Below are 21,749 nucleotides of genomic sequence, written 5' to 3'. Positions count from 1 at the left end.
TTAGCAGAATAGACTGAAATCCAGGCAATATGAGTCATTCAGAAACAAAGACCAATACAGTTGTTTCCAGTGACAGTTACCTACATTTAATCCAAACAAACCCACAAATCTCTTATCTCAGGTATTTATTCATTTTACTGGCATCACAGACTGTACATTCCCAATTCCTAGAGTGCTTTCAACTGCAGCAGTTAACAGAGATCAGCTCATTGAATTTTACACATTTTGTGACAGAAGTAATTTCTTTGTTCCCAGTCTGCAGAATGTTACACTCCCTTCGAAAGACATGTCTGTGAGGCAGAGAGGAAGCTGCCTGCTCATCTAGTACTGGATGCTACCTGCTCATCAGTGGGAAACCACAGAGGGATAAATCATTCCTTTCTGGGAGCAAGTGGGGGAGCTCTCCTGGGAGCTCCCACGTCCTGTGGGGTAGGACAGAGCGACACAGCAGGGCAGGGTTGGAAAGCTGTTTGTTGGAAGGTGTTCTGTAGACTTTTTTCTTTTGTAAGTTCAAGTTTGTGTTACAGACATTTCCATTGTCAGTTCAAACAGAACTGACATGCTGCCTGTTATTCCATAAAAAGGAAGCACTCAAATTCTAATGGAAGCTCATATGCTAATGTACCTTTAATTCCTGTATTTTCCTCCTGTCCTTATCATTATGACATTTATTAGTCAGTAAACCACTGTCTGTCCTGTCCTGTTCTCTGCATTCTGCTGAAGACAGGCAAGATTTTCTGATGTCTGATTTAGCTTCTTCCTACTCATCACAGTAAAAAAAAAAAAGAATAATTAATCATCCCACTAAGTAAGGCTGGCTTCATTTCTTTTCTGAAAGACTATGTGAAAACGGAGTTCATCATAATAGAAATCACTGCCTTAACTCCTTGATGGTGAGAGATTTACTAATATCATCAGACATAAAAATTTCTTAATATGTAACAATGGCAATATGAACAACAGAAACTAAAAAGGCCCCCCATACAACCTCTAAGATTTTGACTTTCTAATATTTGCTCTCCATTAATTTCTTCTGAATGCTTTAATTCATCACCGTATTTATAATGCCTCAATCAACCTTCCTTTTCTTACATGGGGTTCTTTCTACAACAATAAAGAGCAGTTTTATACAAACTTATATAGAAAAACATTGGGGCAGATAAACTGTACACACAGGAATTAATTTAAGTGCAGAAAAGAATGCATACCATAACATTGGGCTTCCAGTAAATCTCTGAATATACAGGATTTACATCAATGGCAAGGAAATGAAGAGTTTTTCCAGTCAGATACAGGCATTTGGATTTGATGTCAGGACAGCCTTTACATAGATTCTGTACATTTGCTAACTGAGCCAGTGTAATGTGACCCACAGCACATTCCATATGCTTCCAATCCTGGTAAAATACATATTTAGGTTTATCTGCTCATATATACCCATACAGATAGAAATATACTTTTAAAAAAAATGTAACACATATCTATTCACATACCAATATGTATGTTAAATATGATTACACTTTCAACTACAAATTACCTGTCTTTAATAGATACACAAATTCATTAACAACTGATTTAAATAAAAAAAAGCTCCATGTGAGATCCATAAGCAAAGTACAATCAATGCCAAGGAAAGCATGGGATAAGGGGAGGGTGCCCAATAAACCATCCCCAGGACTAAAATCACACACTTGAGCCTCCCCTGCTGCAAAAATACAGAAATGGTCTGGAGGCTGATTTCCTCAGTAGTGAAAGAAGTTGTGCTAAAGAAAACATCCCTGGGAAACTTTGTTATACCTTTTATGCAATTCATAGCACTAAATATTTTGTATTACCTGTTCTAATGCATCCTCTTCAATGATGAATGCCTCCACAATTTCATGAGGTGACACCTCTCCCAATTCTTTACGCTTTTTCTCAGTAATAACAAGATGAAATATATCCAAAAGAATTTCTACAAGATTTATTTTCCTGTTAGCTAATTGCCTCATTAATGGGATACTAATATTTGTACTCTGAAATACAAAAAAAACAATGTAGAATTCTAATGTCATGTATTTTTGCAAATTTACCTGATAAGAAGTTAGAATGTTGTATTTCTTTTAATTAAAGAAGCAAAGATTTTAGCAATCTCACCTCAACAGAGCAGAAATATTCCAATGAAGATATTTAAGCAATTTAAAAGATAAACTTCAATGTCAAATACACTACAAAGCAATCAAAGTAGTTGCATAGAACAAGAGCAGTGGGGTTTTTGCTTTTCACATTTTAAGTACCTGGTACAAATATCCAATTCCAAGAGTTACACATGTGTACATGCAGCTGGATGCCAGAGCATAATAATGGTACACACTGGAAAAGTAGGCTGCAGGCTTCCATTACCCCCAATATACTGTTTTGAAGATAGACTTTCTTTATTTATAGTAAAGTTCTGGATAAAATTTTTTTTCTCCTGAAAGAAACACTTTATGTTGAAGAATTTTTAACCTCTGAGGTATTTAGAAAAGCAAAAATATCCCCAAGTTTATACTTTTTCTTTTGTAGCTATTAGATAAATTTCAGAATTAAATAAAATTGATAAAGGCCAAACAAATCCTCTCTTCATCCCCTTTTAAACTGTAAATTCTTTTGACATGCGATATTTCTTTCTATATTCAAACAATGCTTATCATTGCAAAAAGATAATCTCATTTGGGGCTTCCAGGAATTACCCAAGAATGAGTGAATATTACAACTAAACTAGATTTTTTTTAACAAGTAGGAGAAAAAATATCCATACCTTATTAAATGCAAATAAACTCCGAACATTCTGAAACACTTCCTCAGTTTTGGATACTGCCCTCTGAGCTAAGTTGTAAGCATCTAGATAATGACTGTGTTTGTCTTTTCTGTTCCTTTCCTGCTTGGCAATCAACCTGAAAAAAACACCACCATAAATCCAAAGGAACTAACATAAAAAAATGCTTATTTTTATGGTATAAGTACTACTGAACATAGATAATAAAACAATGAATCTATTAGATTAATTAAATAGATTACTTAATAGATAAAAAGATTAACAAAATATTGTACAGGTGTTTTTTTAAATGTTCAAACAGGAGAAGCAAACGTTCACAAGCTGTTTTTCCAAGGTCCTTCTCCTGTAACTGCCCTGCTGCAGTGCAAGGAGATGTCAAAACTAGAAGAGAAGAAAGGCAGACAATATTCCAGAGTATGTCTTTCCCAGTAACAAAATGGCCCAGGTACAAACCATATCCCAGTCGTTTTAAGGGGGTATCTTGGAAGCATCTGGGATTCCAGGCACACCACGTTCTGCACTTTTGCTATTGCACCAATTTCTAGAGAAACATTTTAACAGTAAGAATGGTAAAAGCCTGTAAATACTTGGGAATGACTGGTGTGGCTGCTAAAAGACCTTTGAAAATGGCAAGTCAAAACACTGACTTAAGAGACCTTGATACTTTGTTTTGACCTCAAAATAGGACAAAAATTACTGGTACCACCTAAAATTAACTCTGCCTTCAGTGAAAAGAATTTTTGATTCTACAGTACTTTTCTGAATGTAGAACACGTGAAGAATGCAAACAGGCATGTAACACCGATATATAAAACATAACAATGTTATCTGCTCTTTTCCATCTTTCATTAGTCTACAAAAAATAAACAATGCACTTTGTGGACCAGTTCAATCTAAATAAAATTTTTCCATAGAGGTACAGTCTTACCTATGGATATTTGCACATTCCAGCAGTATCTCAGCACTGCAGTTTTTATGTCCATAATGAACAAAGTCCTTCTCAATTTGAACCAATTTATTGTAAGATTCCTGTAGCATATGTGGCAACTGAGCAGACTCAGCATTAATTGTCATATGATCTTGAGCAAAATGTACCTGAATAAGTGTTTTCCTAGAAAAAAATTTAATTACAAGACAGCAGTCAGAAAGCACAGGCTATGTTTGAGAACAGACACATTTCTCTCTGCTTTCCTTTAAATTATAAAAAATCTATTAAAAGCTTCATAGTTCTTAAAATGTGTGTTTTACAAATTATAGTATGTTCTTGAAAAATCAAAATACCATATTTTGAGATTAGAAATGAGGTGTCACTTGTTCCATGTATCTAATTATTGTAGTACCCAGCTCCAACAGATACCTCTGCATAGGCAGAAGGTTCCTCCCACCTTCAGGTAACCTACACTGCAAACTATGCACAACAGGTTGTGGCATCTGAACTCCCTTACCAACTTACCAACTCACTTAACAGGCACTTACATACAAGAAAAAAGAAATTGGGAAAGAAATTTAAATTTAAAAAAAAATCCAAACCACCACATAAATCGCTTAGAAAAAAAATATTTGGTAATCCACAGAATGTACCACTGTAAAACAAGGAAGCATTGTAAAAATCACATTTATTTTCAATGTAGGTGCATATTAGAAGCTAGGCATATTTGAATGAAGAGATAGGTACCTGGCTTCAAGGGATGCAATCATAAACCCCAGCTCTGCCTGCCTGCCAGGCCTCCTCAGTAACGTGGATTGGAGCACATTTACAGTGTGTCCCAGAATCTCACAAGCCTGCAGGCAACACCAGAACTTTCAGAATTCTATTTTACATGTCTATGTATAATATTAAACATTCATTTAGAGAGCTTAAATTTTGCACAGAATTTGTTAATTATCTTTCCCCAGTATTCCCCAACTGGCTTTTGATATCTGTAAATAAGTCTAGAAAGTCTGAGTTATGCTCATACTTAGATATTTTGATGATCAAGTGAGTGGTGCACATAAACACAAGGAGGGAAGATGGAGCCAGACTGATCTGGGAGGTGCAAAGCAAAAAATAGTAAATATGAGTTCAGCCCAAATTAAAATAATCCCTCCATACAATACAGACTTGTACACCTTATCAATACAGGGCAGATCATCACAGACACAAGACTATATTCATGCTGAAACTCATGAAAGTTTAGGGCTGAACAGTAAATGGATATTTTAATGTTATAGGTCAAATAGGAAAAGGCTTTTCTAAAAACATATATATGTTATAGTAGTATCTTCCAGAATCCAGAAATAGTATTTGTAAAAGTATTTGGAATACTTGAAAAGGAAAAGCATCCTAGGAAATAATATTGAAAGGTATAATTTTTAATAAATATGGAAAATAAATACTCCAGTGTTAACAGAACTGTCTGAATACAAAAGCATTCTAATCAAGAGAATCAAATCTCTGGGATTTAGTCACACATCCTATATTATAAATGCTCTTATTTCAGTAGAAGGATGTAGAGAGGTTAGGATATAAGAACACCCTAAAGTTTTGTGGGTAAAATCTCATTCCTAGTGGCCTGCATGTGTTTGGAATGTGTAATTAACATTTGTTGAACACACAGAGAAAACAACATTAACTGCATTTAAGACCTAATTTTGCTTTTATTGAAATGATATTTCACTGAGAGGGACCATAGCTGAAAACAACCCAAACCGCAACCCCCAAACCAAAAAACTTCCTTACCATGCTCTGTTTTCCTTCCCCCTCTTCCTCTAGAATTGCTTCTACCAGACTAAGAGTACTGTTGTACCAGAACTGCTCATTTCCTCCCAGAAGCTGTGCTTTCTCCAGGAGTGCTTTAGCTTGTCTATTGTTCCTTTCCAGGTTAGCCAACACAGCCAGTAAGTACAAGCACCTTGACACATCAGACAGGGCCCTCAATTCCTACACAGAAAGATATGTCATCTCTATGCCAAAATACACTACTGCTATTCATTTTTGTCTGCCTGTATTTTAAACTTACAGAAATAAAAAGTGAATGGTATTTCCCCAATTGGCTGTTGAATTTCTTAGTTACACCTTATATTAATTCTTTTTTTCAAAAACATGAAGTGTCTACTTTATATGAAGAACTTCAAATCTACTTCACATTTCTTTGTTCCCCTATATTCTACCCCACGAGTCAAATAAGCTATTTTTCTGCTGTTGTTTAGTATGTATAAATCTGCTAGTGTTTGTCAGCATCTGATGAAGAAATGTGGTGATGAAAGATGTTTTTGTGAACTGGTATGTAGATACCATAGAGATCCAGTGAACTCACAATAGTTACACACTATATAACCAGTAGCATGTAAGAGACAAATACAGTATAAAATTTGTATACTAGCATGCAGACATACAGGGTACTAGTAAGAAATTATATCATTAAAATTATTGTCCTCCTGAAGGTATTTTGAACTTTTCTGTATACACAATACTTAATTAATGCTTTAAAAAGAGGCATGTATTATTACTGAATATTATTCATATAACACTATTCAAAATATTCATGACTATGCTAAACATATATAGGTAGTTTTTACTTACATGAGAAATATTATTACACAAAATAACAGGATAATAACTACATTTCTTTAAAAGTAAAGGATTTGCTGCAATAATTATGTTTCAGTAACTTGTATAAGGAAGCACAGTGCTATAGTGGAGAGTGGTGGATATAAGGAAAAGATCTGAAATGTAAACCCTTCATCGTGTTGAGATGATGCAGGTTTGTTTGGTGGAACACAGGGACACTTATTTCAGATGTGCCAGTATTCTAAGGTGTAATTTCAGTTTTAGCAAAACACAGTTAGCAGTAAAACCATAATGAAGTTCAAAATGAAATAAGGAGACTTTCAAACGATCAAAATGTCAAGAGGATGGAGCTGAACACCCTCTCTCTCTTCTGAGCAAACCTTGAACATCCTCCATCTATGCAAACAAACAAGGTTGGGATATACCTGTATCCTTCAAGGCCACTGCAAAGCAGACAAAGATGCTAACACTATGTCACAAATTTAAATAACCTTCAGGCAACTCCCATAAAGTTGGACTCAAACACCATATATTTAAATGTATGTACTATACATGTAGAAACTTAAAACGACATTGCTTTGGGGTGGGGGGAGAACGTTTATTTTTGTAGTTTGATTATTATTATGAGGAATAACTGCATCAAAATGAACATTTTTTCTCCATATTTTATTAATGTTTCTTCTTCCATTTAGTTTTTATTGTACCTGAGTTGCAGTATGGGCCTCTGCAAGCAGCAGTCTCGCTGGTTGATACAAGCCAAGCTGAATTAGTACATCAGCTTTTTCAATCCACAAGGAAGGGAAAGAAAGTGCACTCAGTCCTTTTCCTGTTGCTGCATTTAACTCAAAAACCTGAAAAACAACAAAAGTATTACACTGTCATAAATTTCAAAAACTCATCTAGATGGAATATAAATTGTTATTAACTATTGTATCCCACAGTCCAGCTCTACTTTCTAACTTTGAAATTCAATGTTATATTACAGGAAAAATAGGTTTATTGTGAGATTTGGATTCTGTAACCCTCAAAAGGCATTCAACTAGTAAGCATACACTATTATAACTAATTTTAGGACAGATTAACTACTTCAGATATGCTACTGTCACAAAGAAGTTGATTCTTGGTAATAACTAAACTCAAGGGGAAAAATTATTTACAAAAGCTAAAAGAGGGGACTTGAGAGGGATTAGTAATTAGAAAAGAAAGGTATTTTACATGCACAAGAATGGGGAAAAAAAAGAGCACAATGTGATATGACAAAAGTAAGGACAGAATTGCCATAACAAAGAGCAAAGTGTAGGTAAGCTTCGAAAAAATCAGTAAGGCAATTATCTTCCTAAAGAAGAGACAGTAAAGACAGAGCTGAACTATTTGCATGCCTTTAAAACAATACGTAAGAGGAAGCAAAACAGTATGTGGTAATGTAAGGAAGAGAGAAAGAAGAGGAAAAAACGAGACCAAGAGTGAATACAGTGTCTTTTTTGCTTCTCAGTCCTTTCACTGGTTTGCATTAATCCCAAAATCCATTTATAGGAAAGCAATTTTACTTCGTATGAATAGAGATTCCACTCTTGTTCTTCCTCAATACAAATAATATGCCAGGCAATCCCAGCCCAGCCTCAGCTGATGCCTGCCAGTAGAATTTAAGTAGCATGCATTTTTCACGATTTTTGTGTTCATGTATTTCCCAAGTATTACCTAAAACCAAACCAGCAAGTGCATTTAAAAAAAGTGAAGAGTAATTTAGCATAGAAACTGAAGCAGAAATAAAAACCTTTTCACTTGAATTAAGGATATTCTCATCCCTACTAATATTCAGCTCAGCATTTCCAAAAGATGTTTTTCTTTCTTCTGTTTCTGTATGTACAGTTTTTGATTTTTTCAGTGCAATCTCTTGCCTACACCTAAATCACAAGAAAGAAAAAGTAAATTCAAGTATATTTTAAAAACATCTTATAATGAAGTATCAGTGGGTTAGGAATCTTCACCATCCACTCAGTCTGTGGACAGACACACAACGATCATGCACAGAAGTTAATATACCAAAGCTGTGTCCAGAGATCATGTTTTAAATATTTTTTCCCCAACAGCACTTATCAACTGCAGGGAAAAAAGTCCCAACTAAATACAGCCTCTTCAGTGAAAAAACATACATTGCTTGTTCCAAGTCACTAATATGTGTTTCTCCAGCAGCTCTCTCATGATACACAGATGCCTGACTCAGTTTTAAATCTGAACATATCAGGGCAATTCTAAAAATAAAAAGAAAAAATGTTTAAGAAACAATCAAAATTCTGCATATATTACATTACACAAAGATATTGTATATAAAGAGCACACATTCCACATTTGTCAATCCTACCTTCTCATGTCTTGATTAATACTGGCAATAACAAAGACTGAAAATAAAAACAGTGGAAATGCTGTAGCTGAAATTACCCATTGACAGAGGTCATAGAATCACAGAATGTTCTGAGCTGGAAGGGACCTCTACAAACATCTAAAGGTATGGACAGGGACACCTTCCACCAGGCCAGGTTGCTCCAAGCCCCATTCAACCCAACCTTGAACACTTCCAGGGATGGGGCAGCCACCAATAGCACCAGTCTGTCCTTCAAACCTCTACCTCTCCAACTTAATTGCAAAAACTATTGGGTAAAAGTATGAAAATATTTATAACAGGGTCTCACTATACCATGCAAACCCCCCCATCCACGTGTACATGCTCACCTACCTTTCTGTACTGAGTAAAGAGTAATATAATCCTGTACACCTACCTAATCACACAGAGACATCAAGTCATAGATATAAATAAAATACCAGGAAATAAAACAAATCTTGAGGAGTCAACAAAAAAAATCTGTCTGGAAAATCTTGGCTGAGAACAATTTCCTATCAGTAAATTCCTTTTAGTCTTGTAAGACAGTAACTCAGTAATGAATTGGCAGTACAGATAAATGCATATATTTTTATAAATTAATATTTATCTATTCTGCTCTGTGGGCTTAGTTGCAAGCATTTTAAGTATACATTAAGTGGCATTTTGCAAACAAACAGAAAAGAAACAATTATAGCTTGTAACTGTAACTTTTTAAGTAAGCATTATTAAATAACTTTCAAAAAAGCACAATAAAGTGTTTTAACTAAAACAGCAAAAGTTTTCTATTGCATGCATATTAAATGTTTTTAAATCAAAACTTTTAGGGTTGATCATCCATAAAAAATAAGATCCTTTTGGTCACAAAAGCAAATCTCTGTAAAAACGCATTTATTAGGGAAACTTTGTGCCCTTCAGCTAGAGACAAGATATTCTTGTTGCAGGAACAGAGCCTGCTTTTGACTACTTAATAGATAATACTTTTATTGAAACTCTTTTGGACTTTGTTTTTTTCAGTTAGGTGACAACAAGGCATTTCAAAAATCATTCACATGGAAGTAGCCTGGTTTCATATTCTCATACACTTTCCAAGTGGAGATGATGTTCAGTAACAGATAAACTTAGTGGCTTTTAATTCCACAAACCGATTCATCAAATTTCTATTAAAATGTATTAAAAAAGAAATTAAATAAAAAAACATCACAAATATAAAACAGTAAGTCACAGAAAGCCTTGTTACTATTTAGTGAAATATTAATGGGTGGTCCACTCCATTCAGTTTCTCTTCTATTTAAAATAAATAAAAGATACAAACCGAAGGTGATAGAGATCAGACAGACTTCTACATTCCACAACTTCACTAGCAATAACTTCAGCTAGTTGAAAGATGGGAAGAATCAAGTGGGGGCAAAAAATCTTCTGTAGTTCTTTAGATAAGAGATCCATAAAGTACAAAGTGCAAGTCTGAAAAGAAATTTTTTTTAGTTCAATCAGCATAAACATAATTTCATAGAAAATAACTTTTAAAATAATGACTACAGTTTCAGTTCCAAAATAAACCCAAAAAGATCCAAATAAACTTTCAAGCTGCAAGAGCGATGAGGTACAGAGAAAGCCAATGAATTTATTCTGTAAGTTGAGTGCATTTCACACAGGGGACAGACTAACACTTTCTGAAGTATTAATGACTCCTACGATACAAAAGTATTTTGGACAGATCTCTGAACATACACAGACAGAAACTAAAATGCAACATAGTTTTTTGGTACTCATTTTTCCCTAAATAACAAATGATCTAGAATTTTGAGGAGTATACTTACAGGTTTGGAGAAATTTTCCCAGTTAATACCATAGATATTTGTATTCTGTTTAAAAGCATCTCTGATTTCCTTAGGACATTCGTACAGGGCCCATTCCTCCACATTTGCTGGTAAGCTATAAACTTTAGGCTCCTCTTTTGCAACAGAAATATCAGACTATAATAAAAACCAAGGACACTTATAAGGTCAAATTAATAATCTTATTGGTATTAAATATTCAGCTAAAAAATGAACACATTTTTAATATCCTTTGAAGGTTTCTTGGATTTGGGGTTTTTTTTGGATCCCTACACTGTGGGTTTTACAAAACAGCAGTATCTTGAACAATGCAACAATCAACACAAAAGAAAAAGTATCTGTAAATACCTGACCTGTAAAGTCTGTGTGATCAAGAGTGAACCTATGATACCCAGACTCAGAAATTCTTCACAGGTTGTGAGAGTCTGTCCAGGAAAGCATCTGAACTATTTACCATATGAGCCCAGGGAAACATCTCTCAGAAAGAGAGGATTGTTTTAATTTCACAGGAAAATGGGTCTTACTTGTGTCTTTCTGCCCTTCTCTTTTTTAGGAGGAGATTTTGACTTCAATTTCTGAGTAGTTGTAGGTTGTGAAGACCTTGATGTTGCTTTTGTAATAAGTCCTGATGCTGGCAATGATATCTAGACAATCAAATAATTATAATTATTTTCAATTCAAATTATTTTCAATTTGCAATAATAATGATACTTGCTAGTAACAGTTATTATCCACTGCAAATCACTATCTGCATTGTCACATATCGTGCTCCGTTTGCAAAAGTTTTCTTCAGAAAACAACAATTTCAGAGATTTCTGGTTGCTGTATTATTTGCACAAGCATTTAGGATGATCATGCCAATGCAATTAAACAGCAGAATTGTCAAAGATGACATCATCCCTGTGGTAAACCCTACTGCTACTCTTTTTTAACCTCTATGGCTGCAAATTCAATTCTTTTGTTTTAAACTGCTAGTTTAGAAAGCTTTATGTTCTACATGAAATGGATTTCATATAAAAGTAATCTACAAGACTGCAAAGAGTAATTTTGTTCTCCTTCTGGATTAGTCTTCTACAATGCTCCTAATGAATGTTATACGAAAGAATTTTCTAAATATTTAAGCATAAGAATGAATTAATTAAAAATTTCCCTGTGCATGTAATAGCACAGCTCTGATCTTACCTAAAATAAAAAACAAACAAAAACCCACATTCATTTCAGAAGTTGTACATGTTTTGCTGGAGGAATGAAGAATAAAATACAAAATATGAATAAAAAACTAATGCTGGATAATACACGAAACATGAAAATTTCAAATTAAAGGTAACATGTCTTTTAAAAAGTCAGAAGCAGATGATTATTGGCTTCGATTATTCAGGTTTTCAGAGGACATTTTAAGATCTTCTACTGAGTTATTTATGGAGTCCTAACACTTTAGAGAGCCTGCTTTAGAAACACATGTCTTCAGTCAAGTCTGCTTCACTTTGTACTCCCAAAACAAGGAGTCCTGGAGTACTTTAATTCCTTTCATACCACATGGTTATTCTTTTTCTCACAATACTGTTCAGCTGTAAATATGATTCTTAGAATGACTGTCATTGCCCTATGACTGGCACTGACAGCAGCACCAGCTCTTTTAGTTTTAACAGCTTATTCAAACAGTAGTACTCCCTTCAGATCATTTTTTCTCTAGTAAGACACTCAGTCAAGTGTAGCATGTTTAAAGTTGTGCTTGTGTAAATCCGAAAATATCAATATTCAATTTTTATTTTTCAAATTCCTGTCTTCCATCACCTTAAACTGATTTCACAATGAAATCTTAACATATTGCAGACTTTTACATCTAACTGGAATAAAATTATGCCCAAGCTATACCTTACCAATCTAGTTGATATGTCCCAACTAAAATCATTTCTATAATGATTTCTTGCATTACTATTATTAAGTACACATTTAGTCCCTTCAAAGATTTACTTTATTTACTGTATAATTGTTTTCCTATGAGTGCTGCTGTGATTCTGAAAAGCCATTTCAATTGGTCATATCTATGAGAAATGAAATAGATTTGTTTAATTTGGAATGCTGTAATAATGAGAAAGTAATTGGAGAAATTAATGAGTGAACACAATCCTTTCAGTCACGACAGCCCTTTTGATTCAATTTTGTGAAGGCCCATTAGAAATCACTGTTCTTCAGAACTGCCAGCAATGTCTTCAGTACATATTCTGCCACTATTAAGATTCTTTAGCAAATTAAAAATACACAATTTTAGAACCTGTTGCACAAAACATATGACTGTACCCCAGAGAAATATTGGGCCACTGCTTTTCTCCCTCCTGTCTCTTCCTTATTTTCCCAAGATAAACAATTTTCTGGTTTATTTCCAAAAGCCGGGAAAATACACTAATGACACCATAAAATTGAAAACTCTAAAGACATATTTTAAACACCAAAAGAGTAGCTGGTATCACAGTTACATGAGAAGACCTGAAATAGACTGGCCACATTAAAACCCAACCCAACATCTGATCTCCCACGGTCTCACCTGCCAGATCCGGACGATACAGGCACACGCCAGCAAACAGTGCTGCTGATGGCAAGGAGAACCAGGACCAGAAATTACAGCCAGTAATGTCTGTGCTCTGAACAAAGCTTCCAACTGTTTAATATTGCTCAAATCCTCCAAATTAATTTGAGGAATGATATCATTTGCTCCATTGTTCATCTTAGTGTTTTCTGTGGGCATAAATTCCGGTACATAATTTTTTTCTGTTAAAAAAAAAAAGCAGTCATGTGCTCACAATGGCAGCATTGCAAAAATGTACTCAAAAGTTAAAATTTCTGAATTGAAAATGAAAATATTAAGGGGAAAAACAGAAAAATGGAAATCCATCTACTGAAGATGTTCTTACTATTATGATGTAAGTTATGTTAATTAAATTATGTAAGCCTGAGAGAGAAATGACATGCACATAAGGTTGGACCAGATGATCTTTTGAGGTTCCTTCCAATCTGGGCTGTTCTATATCTGAATCTAGTTTTCCTTATTATATTATTTCAGTTTCCATTAAAAGCTTTGTAAAAACTTTCTTGGAACTTAAGTGGTGTAAGAAGGCCAGTAATTATAAGCAACCAGGTGAAACTGGATGGGAGGATCATTACAGAACGAATACAAAGTTTAAACCACCATAGGACTGTAAAAAAAACCCAACCAAACCACTAACAGAAAAGTATGAACAGAATATTGCTACTGTGACTTCAATCAAATGTGTGATACTAGAGACATTTCTCTTACTCAATGCAAATACCAGAAGTACTTTTCTGAACGATTTCATCTATCCACACAAAAATAAGAGCAGTGAGGATGTTCATCAATGCCACACAGGACAGTGTTGTTCCAGAAATCAGATACTTTTTTCCCCAATTGAATAATGGGGTGTTCTATCAAAACAGGTCACTGAGGCCATACTACCACAAGTGGACACAAAGTAAAAGGACCAAGGGATTTTGACTGTTACATGAGCAGCTGAAAGCACACTTCCCTTTGAAAGTCAGTTTTGAAAAAACAATGCTAAATTTCTTGACAAAGCCAAGTCAAGAGCAACGAACTTAGGTACCCAAATCTTGGGACAGAAACTGTTTCCTGCAGTTCCATCTGTCCCTCCATGAAGATGTATTTGCAACAGACTGCCCAGCACTGCTTTCTGGAAGCATCTCACAGCTCAGGAACCCACGTTAGATGGGAGCAGTATCTTACTACACCAACAGACTGAGGGGAGGTCTCCGTGGCACAGCACAGAACCCACAGATAACTGAAGCAGCATTGATTAAAGGCAGTGAATGTAAGAGAAAATATAGGCAAGCTGGGGCCATTCTTTGTGATAACTAAGCTGTAAATTTAAAATGTCCCTTGCATTTGCTGCTGAGAAATTCCTCTGGAGGAGAAACACCTATTCCATACCTTCCTCTTGTGAGGATTGCATAGGGAATTTCATGTGCAGCAGGAGATCCACTGCCCAGTGCAGAGGTTTAACAGCATCATTGAGGGGAAACTGATTACAATATAACCATTCAGCAAATTCCATCAGGTAATCAACACTCTGCAACTTATCTTCTTGTTTCTGTAAAAGTAATAAAGGAGGAGTTAATTAATATTTCTTAATGTAAACCTTCAAAATGATATTCTAAAGTTTAATGTAATCTGAACAGAAGCAAAAAATAATAATTGACAGTGAGCAGTTTTATTGGCATCACATAATCAGAGTTATGATAAAGAGAATGTAACAGAAAACTCCACCAATTAATTCTTTGTTTTATTAAAACTCCTTGCTACTCTTAGAGATTTTTCTTTGCAGGACTCAACTAAAATTTTCTGGATACAAAAACTCAACCATACAGAGTTTTCCCACTGAAGAGCTATCTCAAAGTTATAAAAAGTAATGCTCAAGTACCTGGCTCCCCTATCAGTTTAGTTCTATACCTCACACAACTGGCAATCTCATGAATCACTTGAGAAACATCCTTCCATTGGCATCAAAACAAACAGCAAGAAGTGACAAACCTGTGAAGCACTGATGGCATTCCTGAAACAGCTCAACTGTCCAGCAGTGCTTCTGGAGACTGTCGCCAAGTGACGCCACATCTGTGGCAAACACTCTTCGCTTTCACGGCTGATCTTCTGAATGGCCACTGTAAAACTGCATCCCAATCCTGCTCTCACTGTAGCCATGTGCTTGAAAATCAGGCTAGAAAAAGATCCAACAAATTATAAAAGACTTGCATTTGTATCTGTCAAGTAACTTTGTGAATAAGATAGATATACTAGTTCATATCAGTATAGTACAAAGATGCAAAGTTTGTAAACTGTCATAAAAGGTCCTAAAACCCTGAACCCAGATAAGATTATGTAAACAGAACTCTTGATAATTTAGTTTTCATGTAATGTAAAGGGGTTTGCAGTTAGGAAAATTAAACCTTGTGCTATATAGCCACATTTCATGCACCTATTTCCTTGGAAAGTAAGATACTACTTATATACAAGTTTTAAAAAAATTCAATTTACAAATATGAACAGATTAATGACAGGAAGCACTGCCTGTGCATGTCTTTTTCATTGAAAAGACACAACGTTGTTTTCTGTTGTAAGAAGAGACAGGTTGATAAAAAGTAGTAATATTTTCCCAATGTAAAATAAAAAAGCACTTAAGAGTTTTATTCTTCTCAAGAATAAAGATGCTTAATTTAATAAAAATAAGTCAACCAGCTTACAGCTTGTGCCTTGTCTGAGGCAAAACTTGATTAGCTTCATCCAGGACTTTTAGTGCTGTCTCCCAGTCAGCTTTATCAGCATATATGTGGCATAATAACCCATATAAGGAGATTCTTAATGTCAGATCTTCCTCAGCACCTTTGAAATATATTCAAATTATTTATTAATATATTGCAGAATTAGAATAATGGTATTACAAAATACTGGAGTTTCTTTTATTACCAGACCAAAAAAGGAAGAACATGCCTGGGGGAAAGCATTCATCTGATAACCCGATACTTTGAAAATCCTTTGTAATCCACTGATGCAAAGGCCACATTGCTTTCTCTTCCTAAAGAGACATAAAAAAAAGGGGAAAACAAAAATCTTTCAGTTATATCTTTAAGGATTATTGAACTTCTGTTTCATCTGTAAACCAATCCATATCATTGATATCAACTAGTAATCTGTAACTTCAATAGCTGCTTGAGCACATGAAAGGTACAGGCATTTCTCCAGACTGAGTCCTATAATACAAACCCAATAAGACAATAACCAGACTCAGTAATATTCAATCATTTACACTGATTAAATAACATGAAAACCTGAAGCACTCTCAGAGAATCAGAGCAGCTGAGGTTGGCAGAGACTCTCTGGAGTTCTCTAGCCTACAGCCCTGCTCCAGGCTTTACCTGTGAAAATCTGACCATCACAAGTCTCAACCTAAGGTAGGAGACTTGTGAACTGCTTTGCCCTCCTCTACAGCAGAGTTTTCCACCTTCAAAGATAAATTCATTATCTTGTTTCAAAACCAGATCCACATATGACATGCTGACTATTGAATACATAAAGGATGGTGCTAATAAGTTAACTGAGCTACTGCCACAACCTTTGGATAAGTATTACATTAGCATCATCAAAGATTTATCAGATTTGATCAAATCAGCATTTACTTCCATGAAGGCACAAAGTATGACTGATTTTGTGCCCTTCTGCAATGGAGTGACTGCATCAGTGGACAAGGAAAGAACTATGGGTGTCATCCACCTGGATTTCTGTAAGACCTTCGATACAGTGCCCCACAACCTTGCTGCTGCTGAATTGAACAGACAGAGGTTTGCTGGATGGACTGTTAGATGGATAAGGAAGTTGTTGGGTGGCTGCACCCAAAGAGTTCCAGTCACTGGCTCAATGTCCAAGTGGAAACCAGTGGTTTCCCCCAGTGGTATCCCCCATAGGTTCTTACTGGGCCAATACTGTTCAGTTCATCGCTGACATAGTCATGGGGGTTGAGAGCACTCTCAGCAAATCTGCTGGTGACACCAAGGTGAGTGCTGGGTTCATTGACTAGAGGGAAGGGATGTCACCCAGAGGGACCCTGACAGGCCTCAGCAGTGGACCCAAGTGAACCTGGTGAAGTTCAACAAGGTCCTGCACCTGTGTCAGGGCAAACCCCACTATCAGAGCAGACCTGCAGTGAAGGATTTGGGGGTATTGGTGGATGAAAATCTGGACATCTGCTGGTATATGCTTCTCCAGATGTGACTGCATTTTAAAATTGCCCTAGTTAGCCTAATCAAGGATCACTGGAGAGCAGTTCCTGCCTCTTACAAGGGTTACTACAAAATTACTATAAAATTGAAAAATGTAGTAACTCCAGAAATAATCAAATATTGAACACTCTGTTTATAGAAAATATTTTTTCTTAACTATTATCTGAAGTTACTCACTTCTAACTCCTAAGAATTACTAACATTTTCAGACATAAAAGATCTATGCTACCTATAACTGTAAACTTTCATTATCTACATTAAAGTTTTGCTTTTTAATACAACTTACTAAGGATTCACACCGAAAATACTCTGTGGCGGTGAGTTAACTATATACACATAATTCCTTTTTATTGGTTTTAAATATATCCCTAGAAATAAATGAAACTTTAGGACTGTGCTTACGGGCAGTTACTGTTATGTATCTAAACACTGCCAAAGTCCCACTAAGCTTACAACCTTCACTGTGCTTCCAAGTACACATTGTACTCATCAGTTTCTACACACCCATAATAAGGAGACCAGTCATCATCTCTGATTATTTGTGATTTATATATGGAGTGAGGAAAAATCAGTATGTGAGTCCCTGTATGTGTAACGTGTGGTATGTGAATGCAGCTAAGAAACCACAAATGTGTTTATGGCAGTAAGTCCCTTTCCCCTTCTGGGAAAGGTATCTTGAAGTTTCTTTACCATCAGCATCAATCACTAAACACAAGCACAGTTTACAACACCTATTAGAAATTCTTACCTGTTTATTTTTAGATTCTGCTTTAATTATACTCTTAAGAATTATTTCAGTAGGTTCTTTAAGATGTTCTCTGTCATGTGGAGAGCCCAGCAAAGGTAAACATGCATTCCAAAAGTGTCTCGCTGCAAACATTACCAGGGAATAATTCCCAGCTTCACCTGCATGCCTGAAGAAAGAGAAGTACACCTTAATGAGGGAAAACAATCCCACTATAGTCAAAATAAAGGATTTTATTTCTACAAATATTTGGGTTTACCTGATCTGCACACCACCATACATAATCTCAGCAGTGAGGAGTTAGCATATGAGCTTCATACAAAAGCTATTTTCCATTTTTATATACCAAACACCTTCACACATTCAGAAGTAGCAATAAGTATCATATTAGTGACTTTATTGTATTTCTGCATAATCTTAGATCAAGAGCATTCATTAAAAAATAGCAGAAATCTACTTAAGATGTTGTCATTGGAATAATATACTTTTTTGGCTTCCTGTTATGTTAATTTCTCATTCTAAAAACCATTAAAAAATAGAACAAAACAATTATTAGCATGCCATGGATTTTGCTTAGCATAGTGCCACTGCAACACACGAACATGCCCCAAATGCCTCTAGCTGAATTCAAATAGCTTTGAGCATATTTAATGAAAATGTTACTTTGAATTCATAAAATAATTCTCCAGATAGTGATACAACACAGTACTCACCTGAGTGAGCAAAAGCTTGGAAATTTACTGAAAAAATATGCATTGGTATAATAAAATCAGCAACTGAATAGTTCTACTATTTAAAAAAAAGCAGTTTTTTGAAACTGGCAATCTGATCACCCTTCAACTCACAACTCTTTTGCATTTTATCAGTCTTGGTAGAAAATATGTTGATCCCCAAATCTGTAATCAAATTTTAGATCTGTTTTATATTAGTCTTCTCTCATAATAAAATATACCTGGCACTCTGAGCAAAGGCGATTGATGCTGCCACACGCAGGTGTTTTCTTCCACACAAATTTTCCATTATGCTCTGTCCTTGCATCCAGGCAGTAGTGCTTAACATTTCTTGTTTCAGTCTGTTACCTGGCCTGCATAAAGGCAAATACTTCAAGAAATGCTAAGTCTTCCAGTCTAAGACCATCCCATTTCCTATTAATGAGCTTTTCAAGTGTCTACTGTATAGATGTCCCTAGCTTTGGAAGTTACAAATGCTTCTACTGAGTTTTCTTTTAAAATCAGGACACATTTAAAAACTGAACATTTTGTGAAAATAAAGAATATCTTTTTTATACCTCTAATGAATATAACTGTGAAATTAGATTAAAAAAACTATTATCATATTTAGCAAGGGAAGAAAATAGATTTTTAGTTTTCTCCCCATGTTTCAGTATCATACATCAAACAAAATCTTAGTCCAAAATTGAACTTACACAGTAAGCAATTAAAAACAGAAATCAGGAAAATTAGACTATTTCTAATACTTTCTTTTGGAATTTGTAATGCACAGGGTTCTGGAGAAATTGATATGAATCCTATTCTACTACATTTAAAAGAAAACAATGTAGGTTTCAATGCTACAGTAATCAGTTAAAAATTAATAAGTAAATAAATTGATACCTTTGGCTAATAGTGACTTTGTAAGAAAAGAAGAAATACAATTTGCAGGATTTTTTAAGGTCTTAGTTACAAATGCAGCCATGACCAGATGCACACTCCAGCTGCTCTGTTCCACCTTGTGTGAGAACTGACAGCCATGGTCTGTGTGCACGAGAGGGCACCAGTGCCCACAGCACAACTCAGCAACACACTCAAAATCAACCTCTCTGTCCCCAGGCTGTGCTTTATCAGGAAACACTGAGCCTGTCTTCCATTTCTGGAAACAGCACTGACAATGCATGACTACATTTCTTTGTCAAAGAATCAAATGTTTTATCATTCATTACTTTGTAGGTTGCTGGATGTGCAGCAAGTATACTCCCAATTTCTGTAAAGTTCTGAAAATATGTATTTCATATTAAGATCTCTTACTTGGGTTTACATGGCTTTTTTTCCCCAGGCAGAAAACAACATTGTTTTTAATAGAGAAATTACTTTGCAGAGAAAAAAAGGAACAATATATTGTATCCAAACTCTTTCACATGTTTATTTCAAACTTCCTACATTCCAAAAAATTAATGCTAAATGGAGTTGACTCTCCCCTCTTCTGATAAAATTAATTCCTGCTTTTGGAGGAAATTATATAAAAAATAGAAGGATCAAAGGATGCCACCTTTTTATAATAAAGGACTCCACCAATAGATCCATTTATATATGAAATATTTTTGTGGGTTTTTTTGGTTTTTTTTCTTTGGAATCAAAGTTTCAAATAATCAGTTAAGTAAGAGACTGGCTTTTAAAGAAACAAGTTACATTCCTATTGCACCCATATGTATAGTGACAATAAGACCACAAAGGCTACCTGACAGCAGAGCCTGGAATACAGGAGCTGTTGTTACCTTTCATCACCCCCAGAGCCATCCTGGCCCAGGAACTGTGTAGGCCCTTCGTGTACCAGATGCAGGTCAGCACTGGAAGCAATTTGCATCAGCAGAAGAACTTGAATCAGCTATTTTCTGCCTGGAGATTATAAAAGGGTCAAAATTGCCAGAGATCATTTCAGAAAAGCAATGCTCCCTGGGAAGATGCCCAAACACATGGATGGATGACCTGCTGACTTCCTTGGATAACAAACTTCATCTGTCTTCCTGAACTGGATCCGGTGCCACAATCTGGAGCTCCCACTGCCTTTTACTTTCACTTTCATCTCTAACTGTACAGCTTTTTTGTAAAAAAGATTCTTTCATTTTTGGTTATGTGATCAGATGCATTTACCTTCTATACTCTTTCTTCAAAGCTTAGTTCATCACTGTATCATGCAAAATTCCACGTACTTACACATCATATTTCTTAGTATCTCTGTTGTGGACAGAACTCCTATCTGATTCCAAGATCCTTTTGGAACAAGTTGTCACTATTTCATAGGCGTGTGATACGTATGCAAAATACATCAGTCGTGTCAGTGTCTGCAGCTCCACTAAGGAATCCGACCAACTGCATTCTAAAGACAATTTCACTAACTAGGAGGGAAAAAATAAAGAAAAAAGAGAAAAAAGGGAAAAAAGGAAGAAAAAAAGTGTTTAAATTTCAGGGTTTTAATATGCTCTGTTCTACAGCACTTACATGCTTACAGCTGTGACTTCCTTACAAACAACTGGACATGGAACAAGTACATAATAAAACCATCTAGAAAACTAAAGAGCTACAATTACAACCAAAATATACAGTAGAGAGGCATCATTCATCTTGTAATAAGTATTACTACAGTGTGTGCAAATCCAGCTGTAAGTGTGCATGCCCTTTGGCCAGAAGTATATGCCAAGACTTATTCTATGTCCTCAGTCCTCTTTCAAAAATCAGTGGAACAGGACTATCAAAATTCAGAGACCATTTTAGTTAAGCCAAAGGTAAGAATGAGAGATAGAAGTGGTTTTACAACAACCAGTTGTTGTAATATATAGTTGCTATATATGTTGTCATATATATGGAAGCTTGGACTCCATAATCTTAGGGGTCTTTTCCAACCTAAACATCTATCTATCTATCTAT

General features: G+C 35.3%; 1 protein-coding gene across 1 annotated transcript in view; it reads right to left on the bottom strand.

Moving 5' to 3' along the window:
• The window catches only part of CFAP46 (cilia and flagella associated protein 46), a 63,478-nt gene that overhangs the window by 16,936 nt on the left and 24,793 nt on the right, over window positions 1–21,749 (bottom strand). The window contains exons 22-42 of the mRNA XM_029961984.1: window positions 21,039–21,220; window positions 19,061–19,192; window positions 18,112–18,277; window positions 16,078–16,162; window positions 15,831–15,969; window positions 15,124–15,307; window positions 14,524–14,683; window positions 13,108–13,331; window positions 11,087–11,206; window positions 10,545–10,700; window positions 10,040–10,188; window positions 8,501–8,599; window positions 8,122–8,251; window positions 7,052–7,198; window positions 5,517–5,717; window positions 4,473–4,579; window positions 3,726–3,908; window positions 2,780–2,915; window positions 1,836–2,015; window positions 1,209–1,397; window positions 626–760 (exon numbers count right to left, since the gene is read on the bottom strand). Of these exons, the coding sequence (XP_029817844.1) occupies window positions 626–760; window positions 1,209–1,397; window positions 1,836–2,015; window positions 2,780–2,915; window positions 3,726–3,908; window positions 4,473–4,579; window positions 5,517–5,717; window positions 7,052–7,198; window positions 8,122–8,251; window positions 8,501–8,599; window positions 10,040–10,188; window positions 10,545–10,700; window positions 11,087–11,206; window positions 13,108–13,331; window positions 14,524–14,683; window positions 15,124–15,307; window positions 15,831–15,969; window positions 16,078–16,162; window positions 18,112–18,277; window positions 19,061–19,192; window positions 21,039–21,220 (3,204 nt within the window). The remainder of the gene's footprint in view (window positions 1–625; window positions 761–1,208; window positions 1,398–1,835; window positions 2,016–2,779; window positions 2,916–3,725; window positions 3,909–4,472; window positions 4,580–5,516; window positions 5,718–7,051; window positions 7,199–8,121; window positions 8,252–8,500; window positions 8,600–10,039; window positions 10,189–10,544; window positions 10,701–11,086; window positions 11,207–13,107; window positions 13,332–14,523; window positions 14,684–15,123; window positions 15,308–15,830; window positions 15,970–16,077; window positions 16,163–18,111; window positions 18,278–19,060; window positions 19,193–21,038; window positions 21,221–21,749) is intronic.

The sequence above is a fragment of the Manacus vitellinus genome, unplaced genomic scaffold (genome assembly GCF_001715985.3).
Source record: "Manacus vitellinus isolate BGI_N305 unplaced genomic scaffold, ASM171598v3 scaffold_40_pilon, whole genome shotgun sequence".
NCBI lineage: Eukaryota > Metazoa > Chordata > Aves > Passeriformes > Pipridae > Manacus > Manacus vitellinus.
This window is presented reverse-complemented; position numbering and strand designations above follow the sequence as displayed.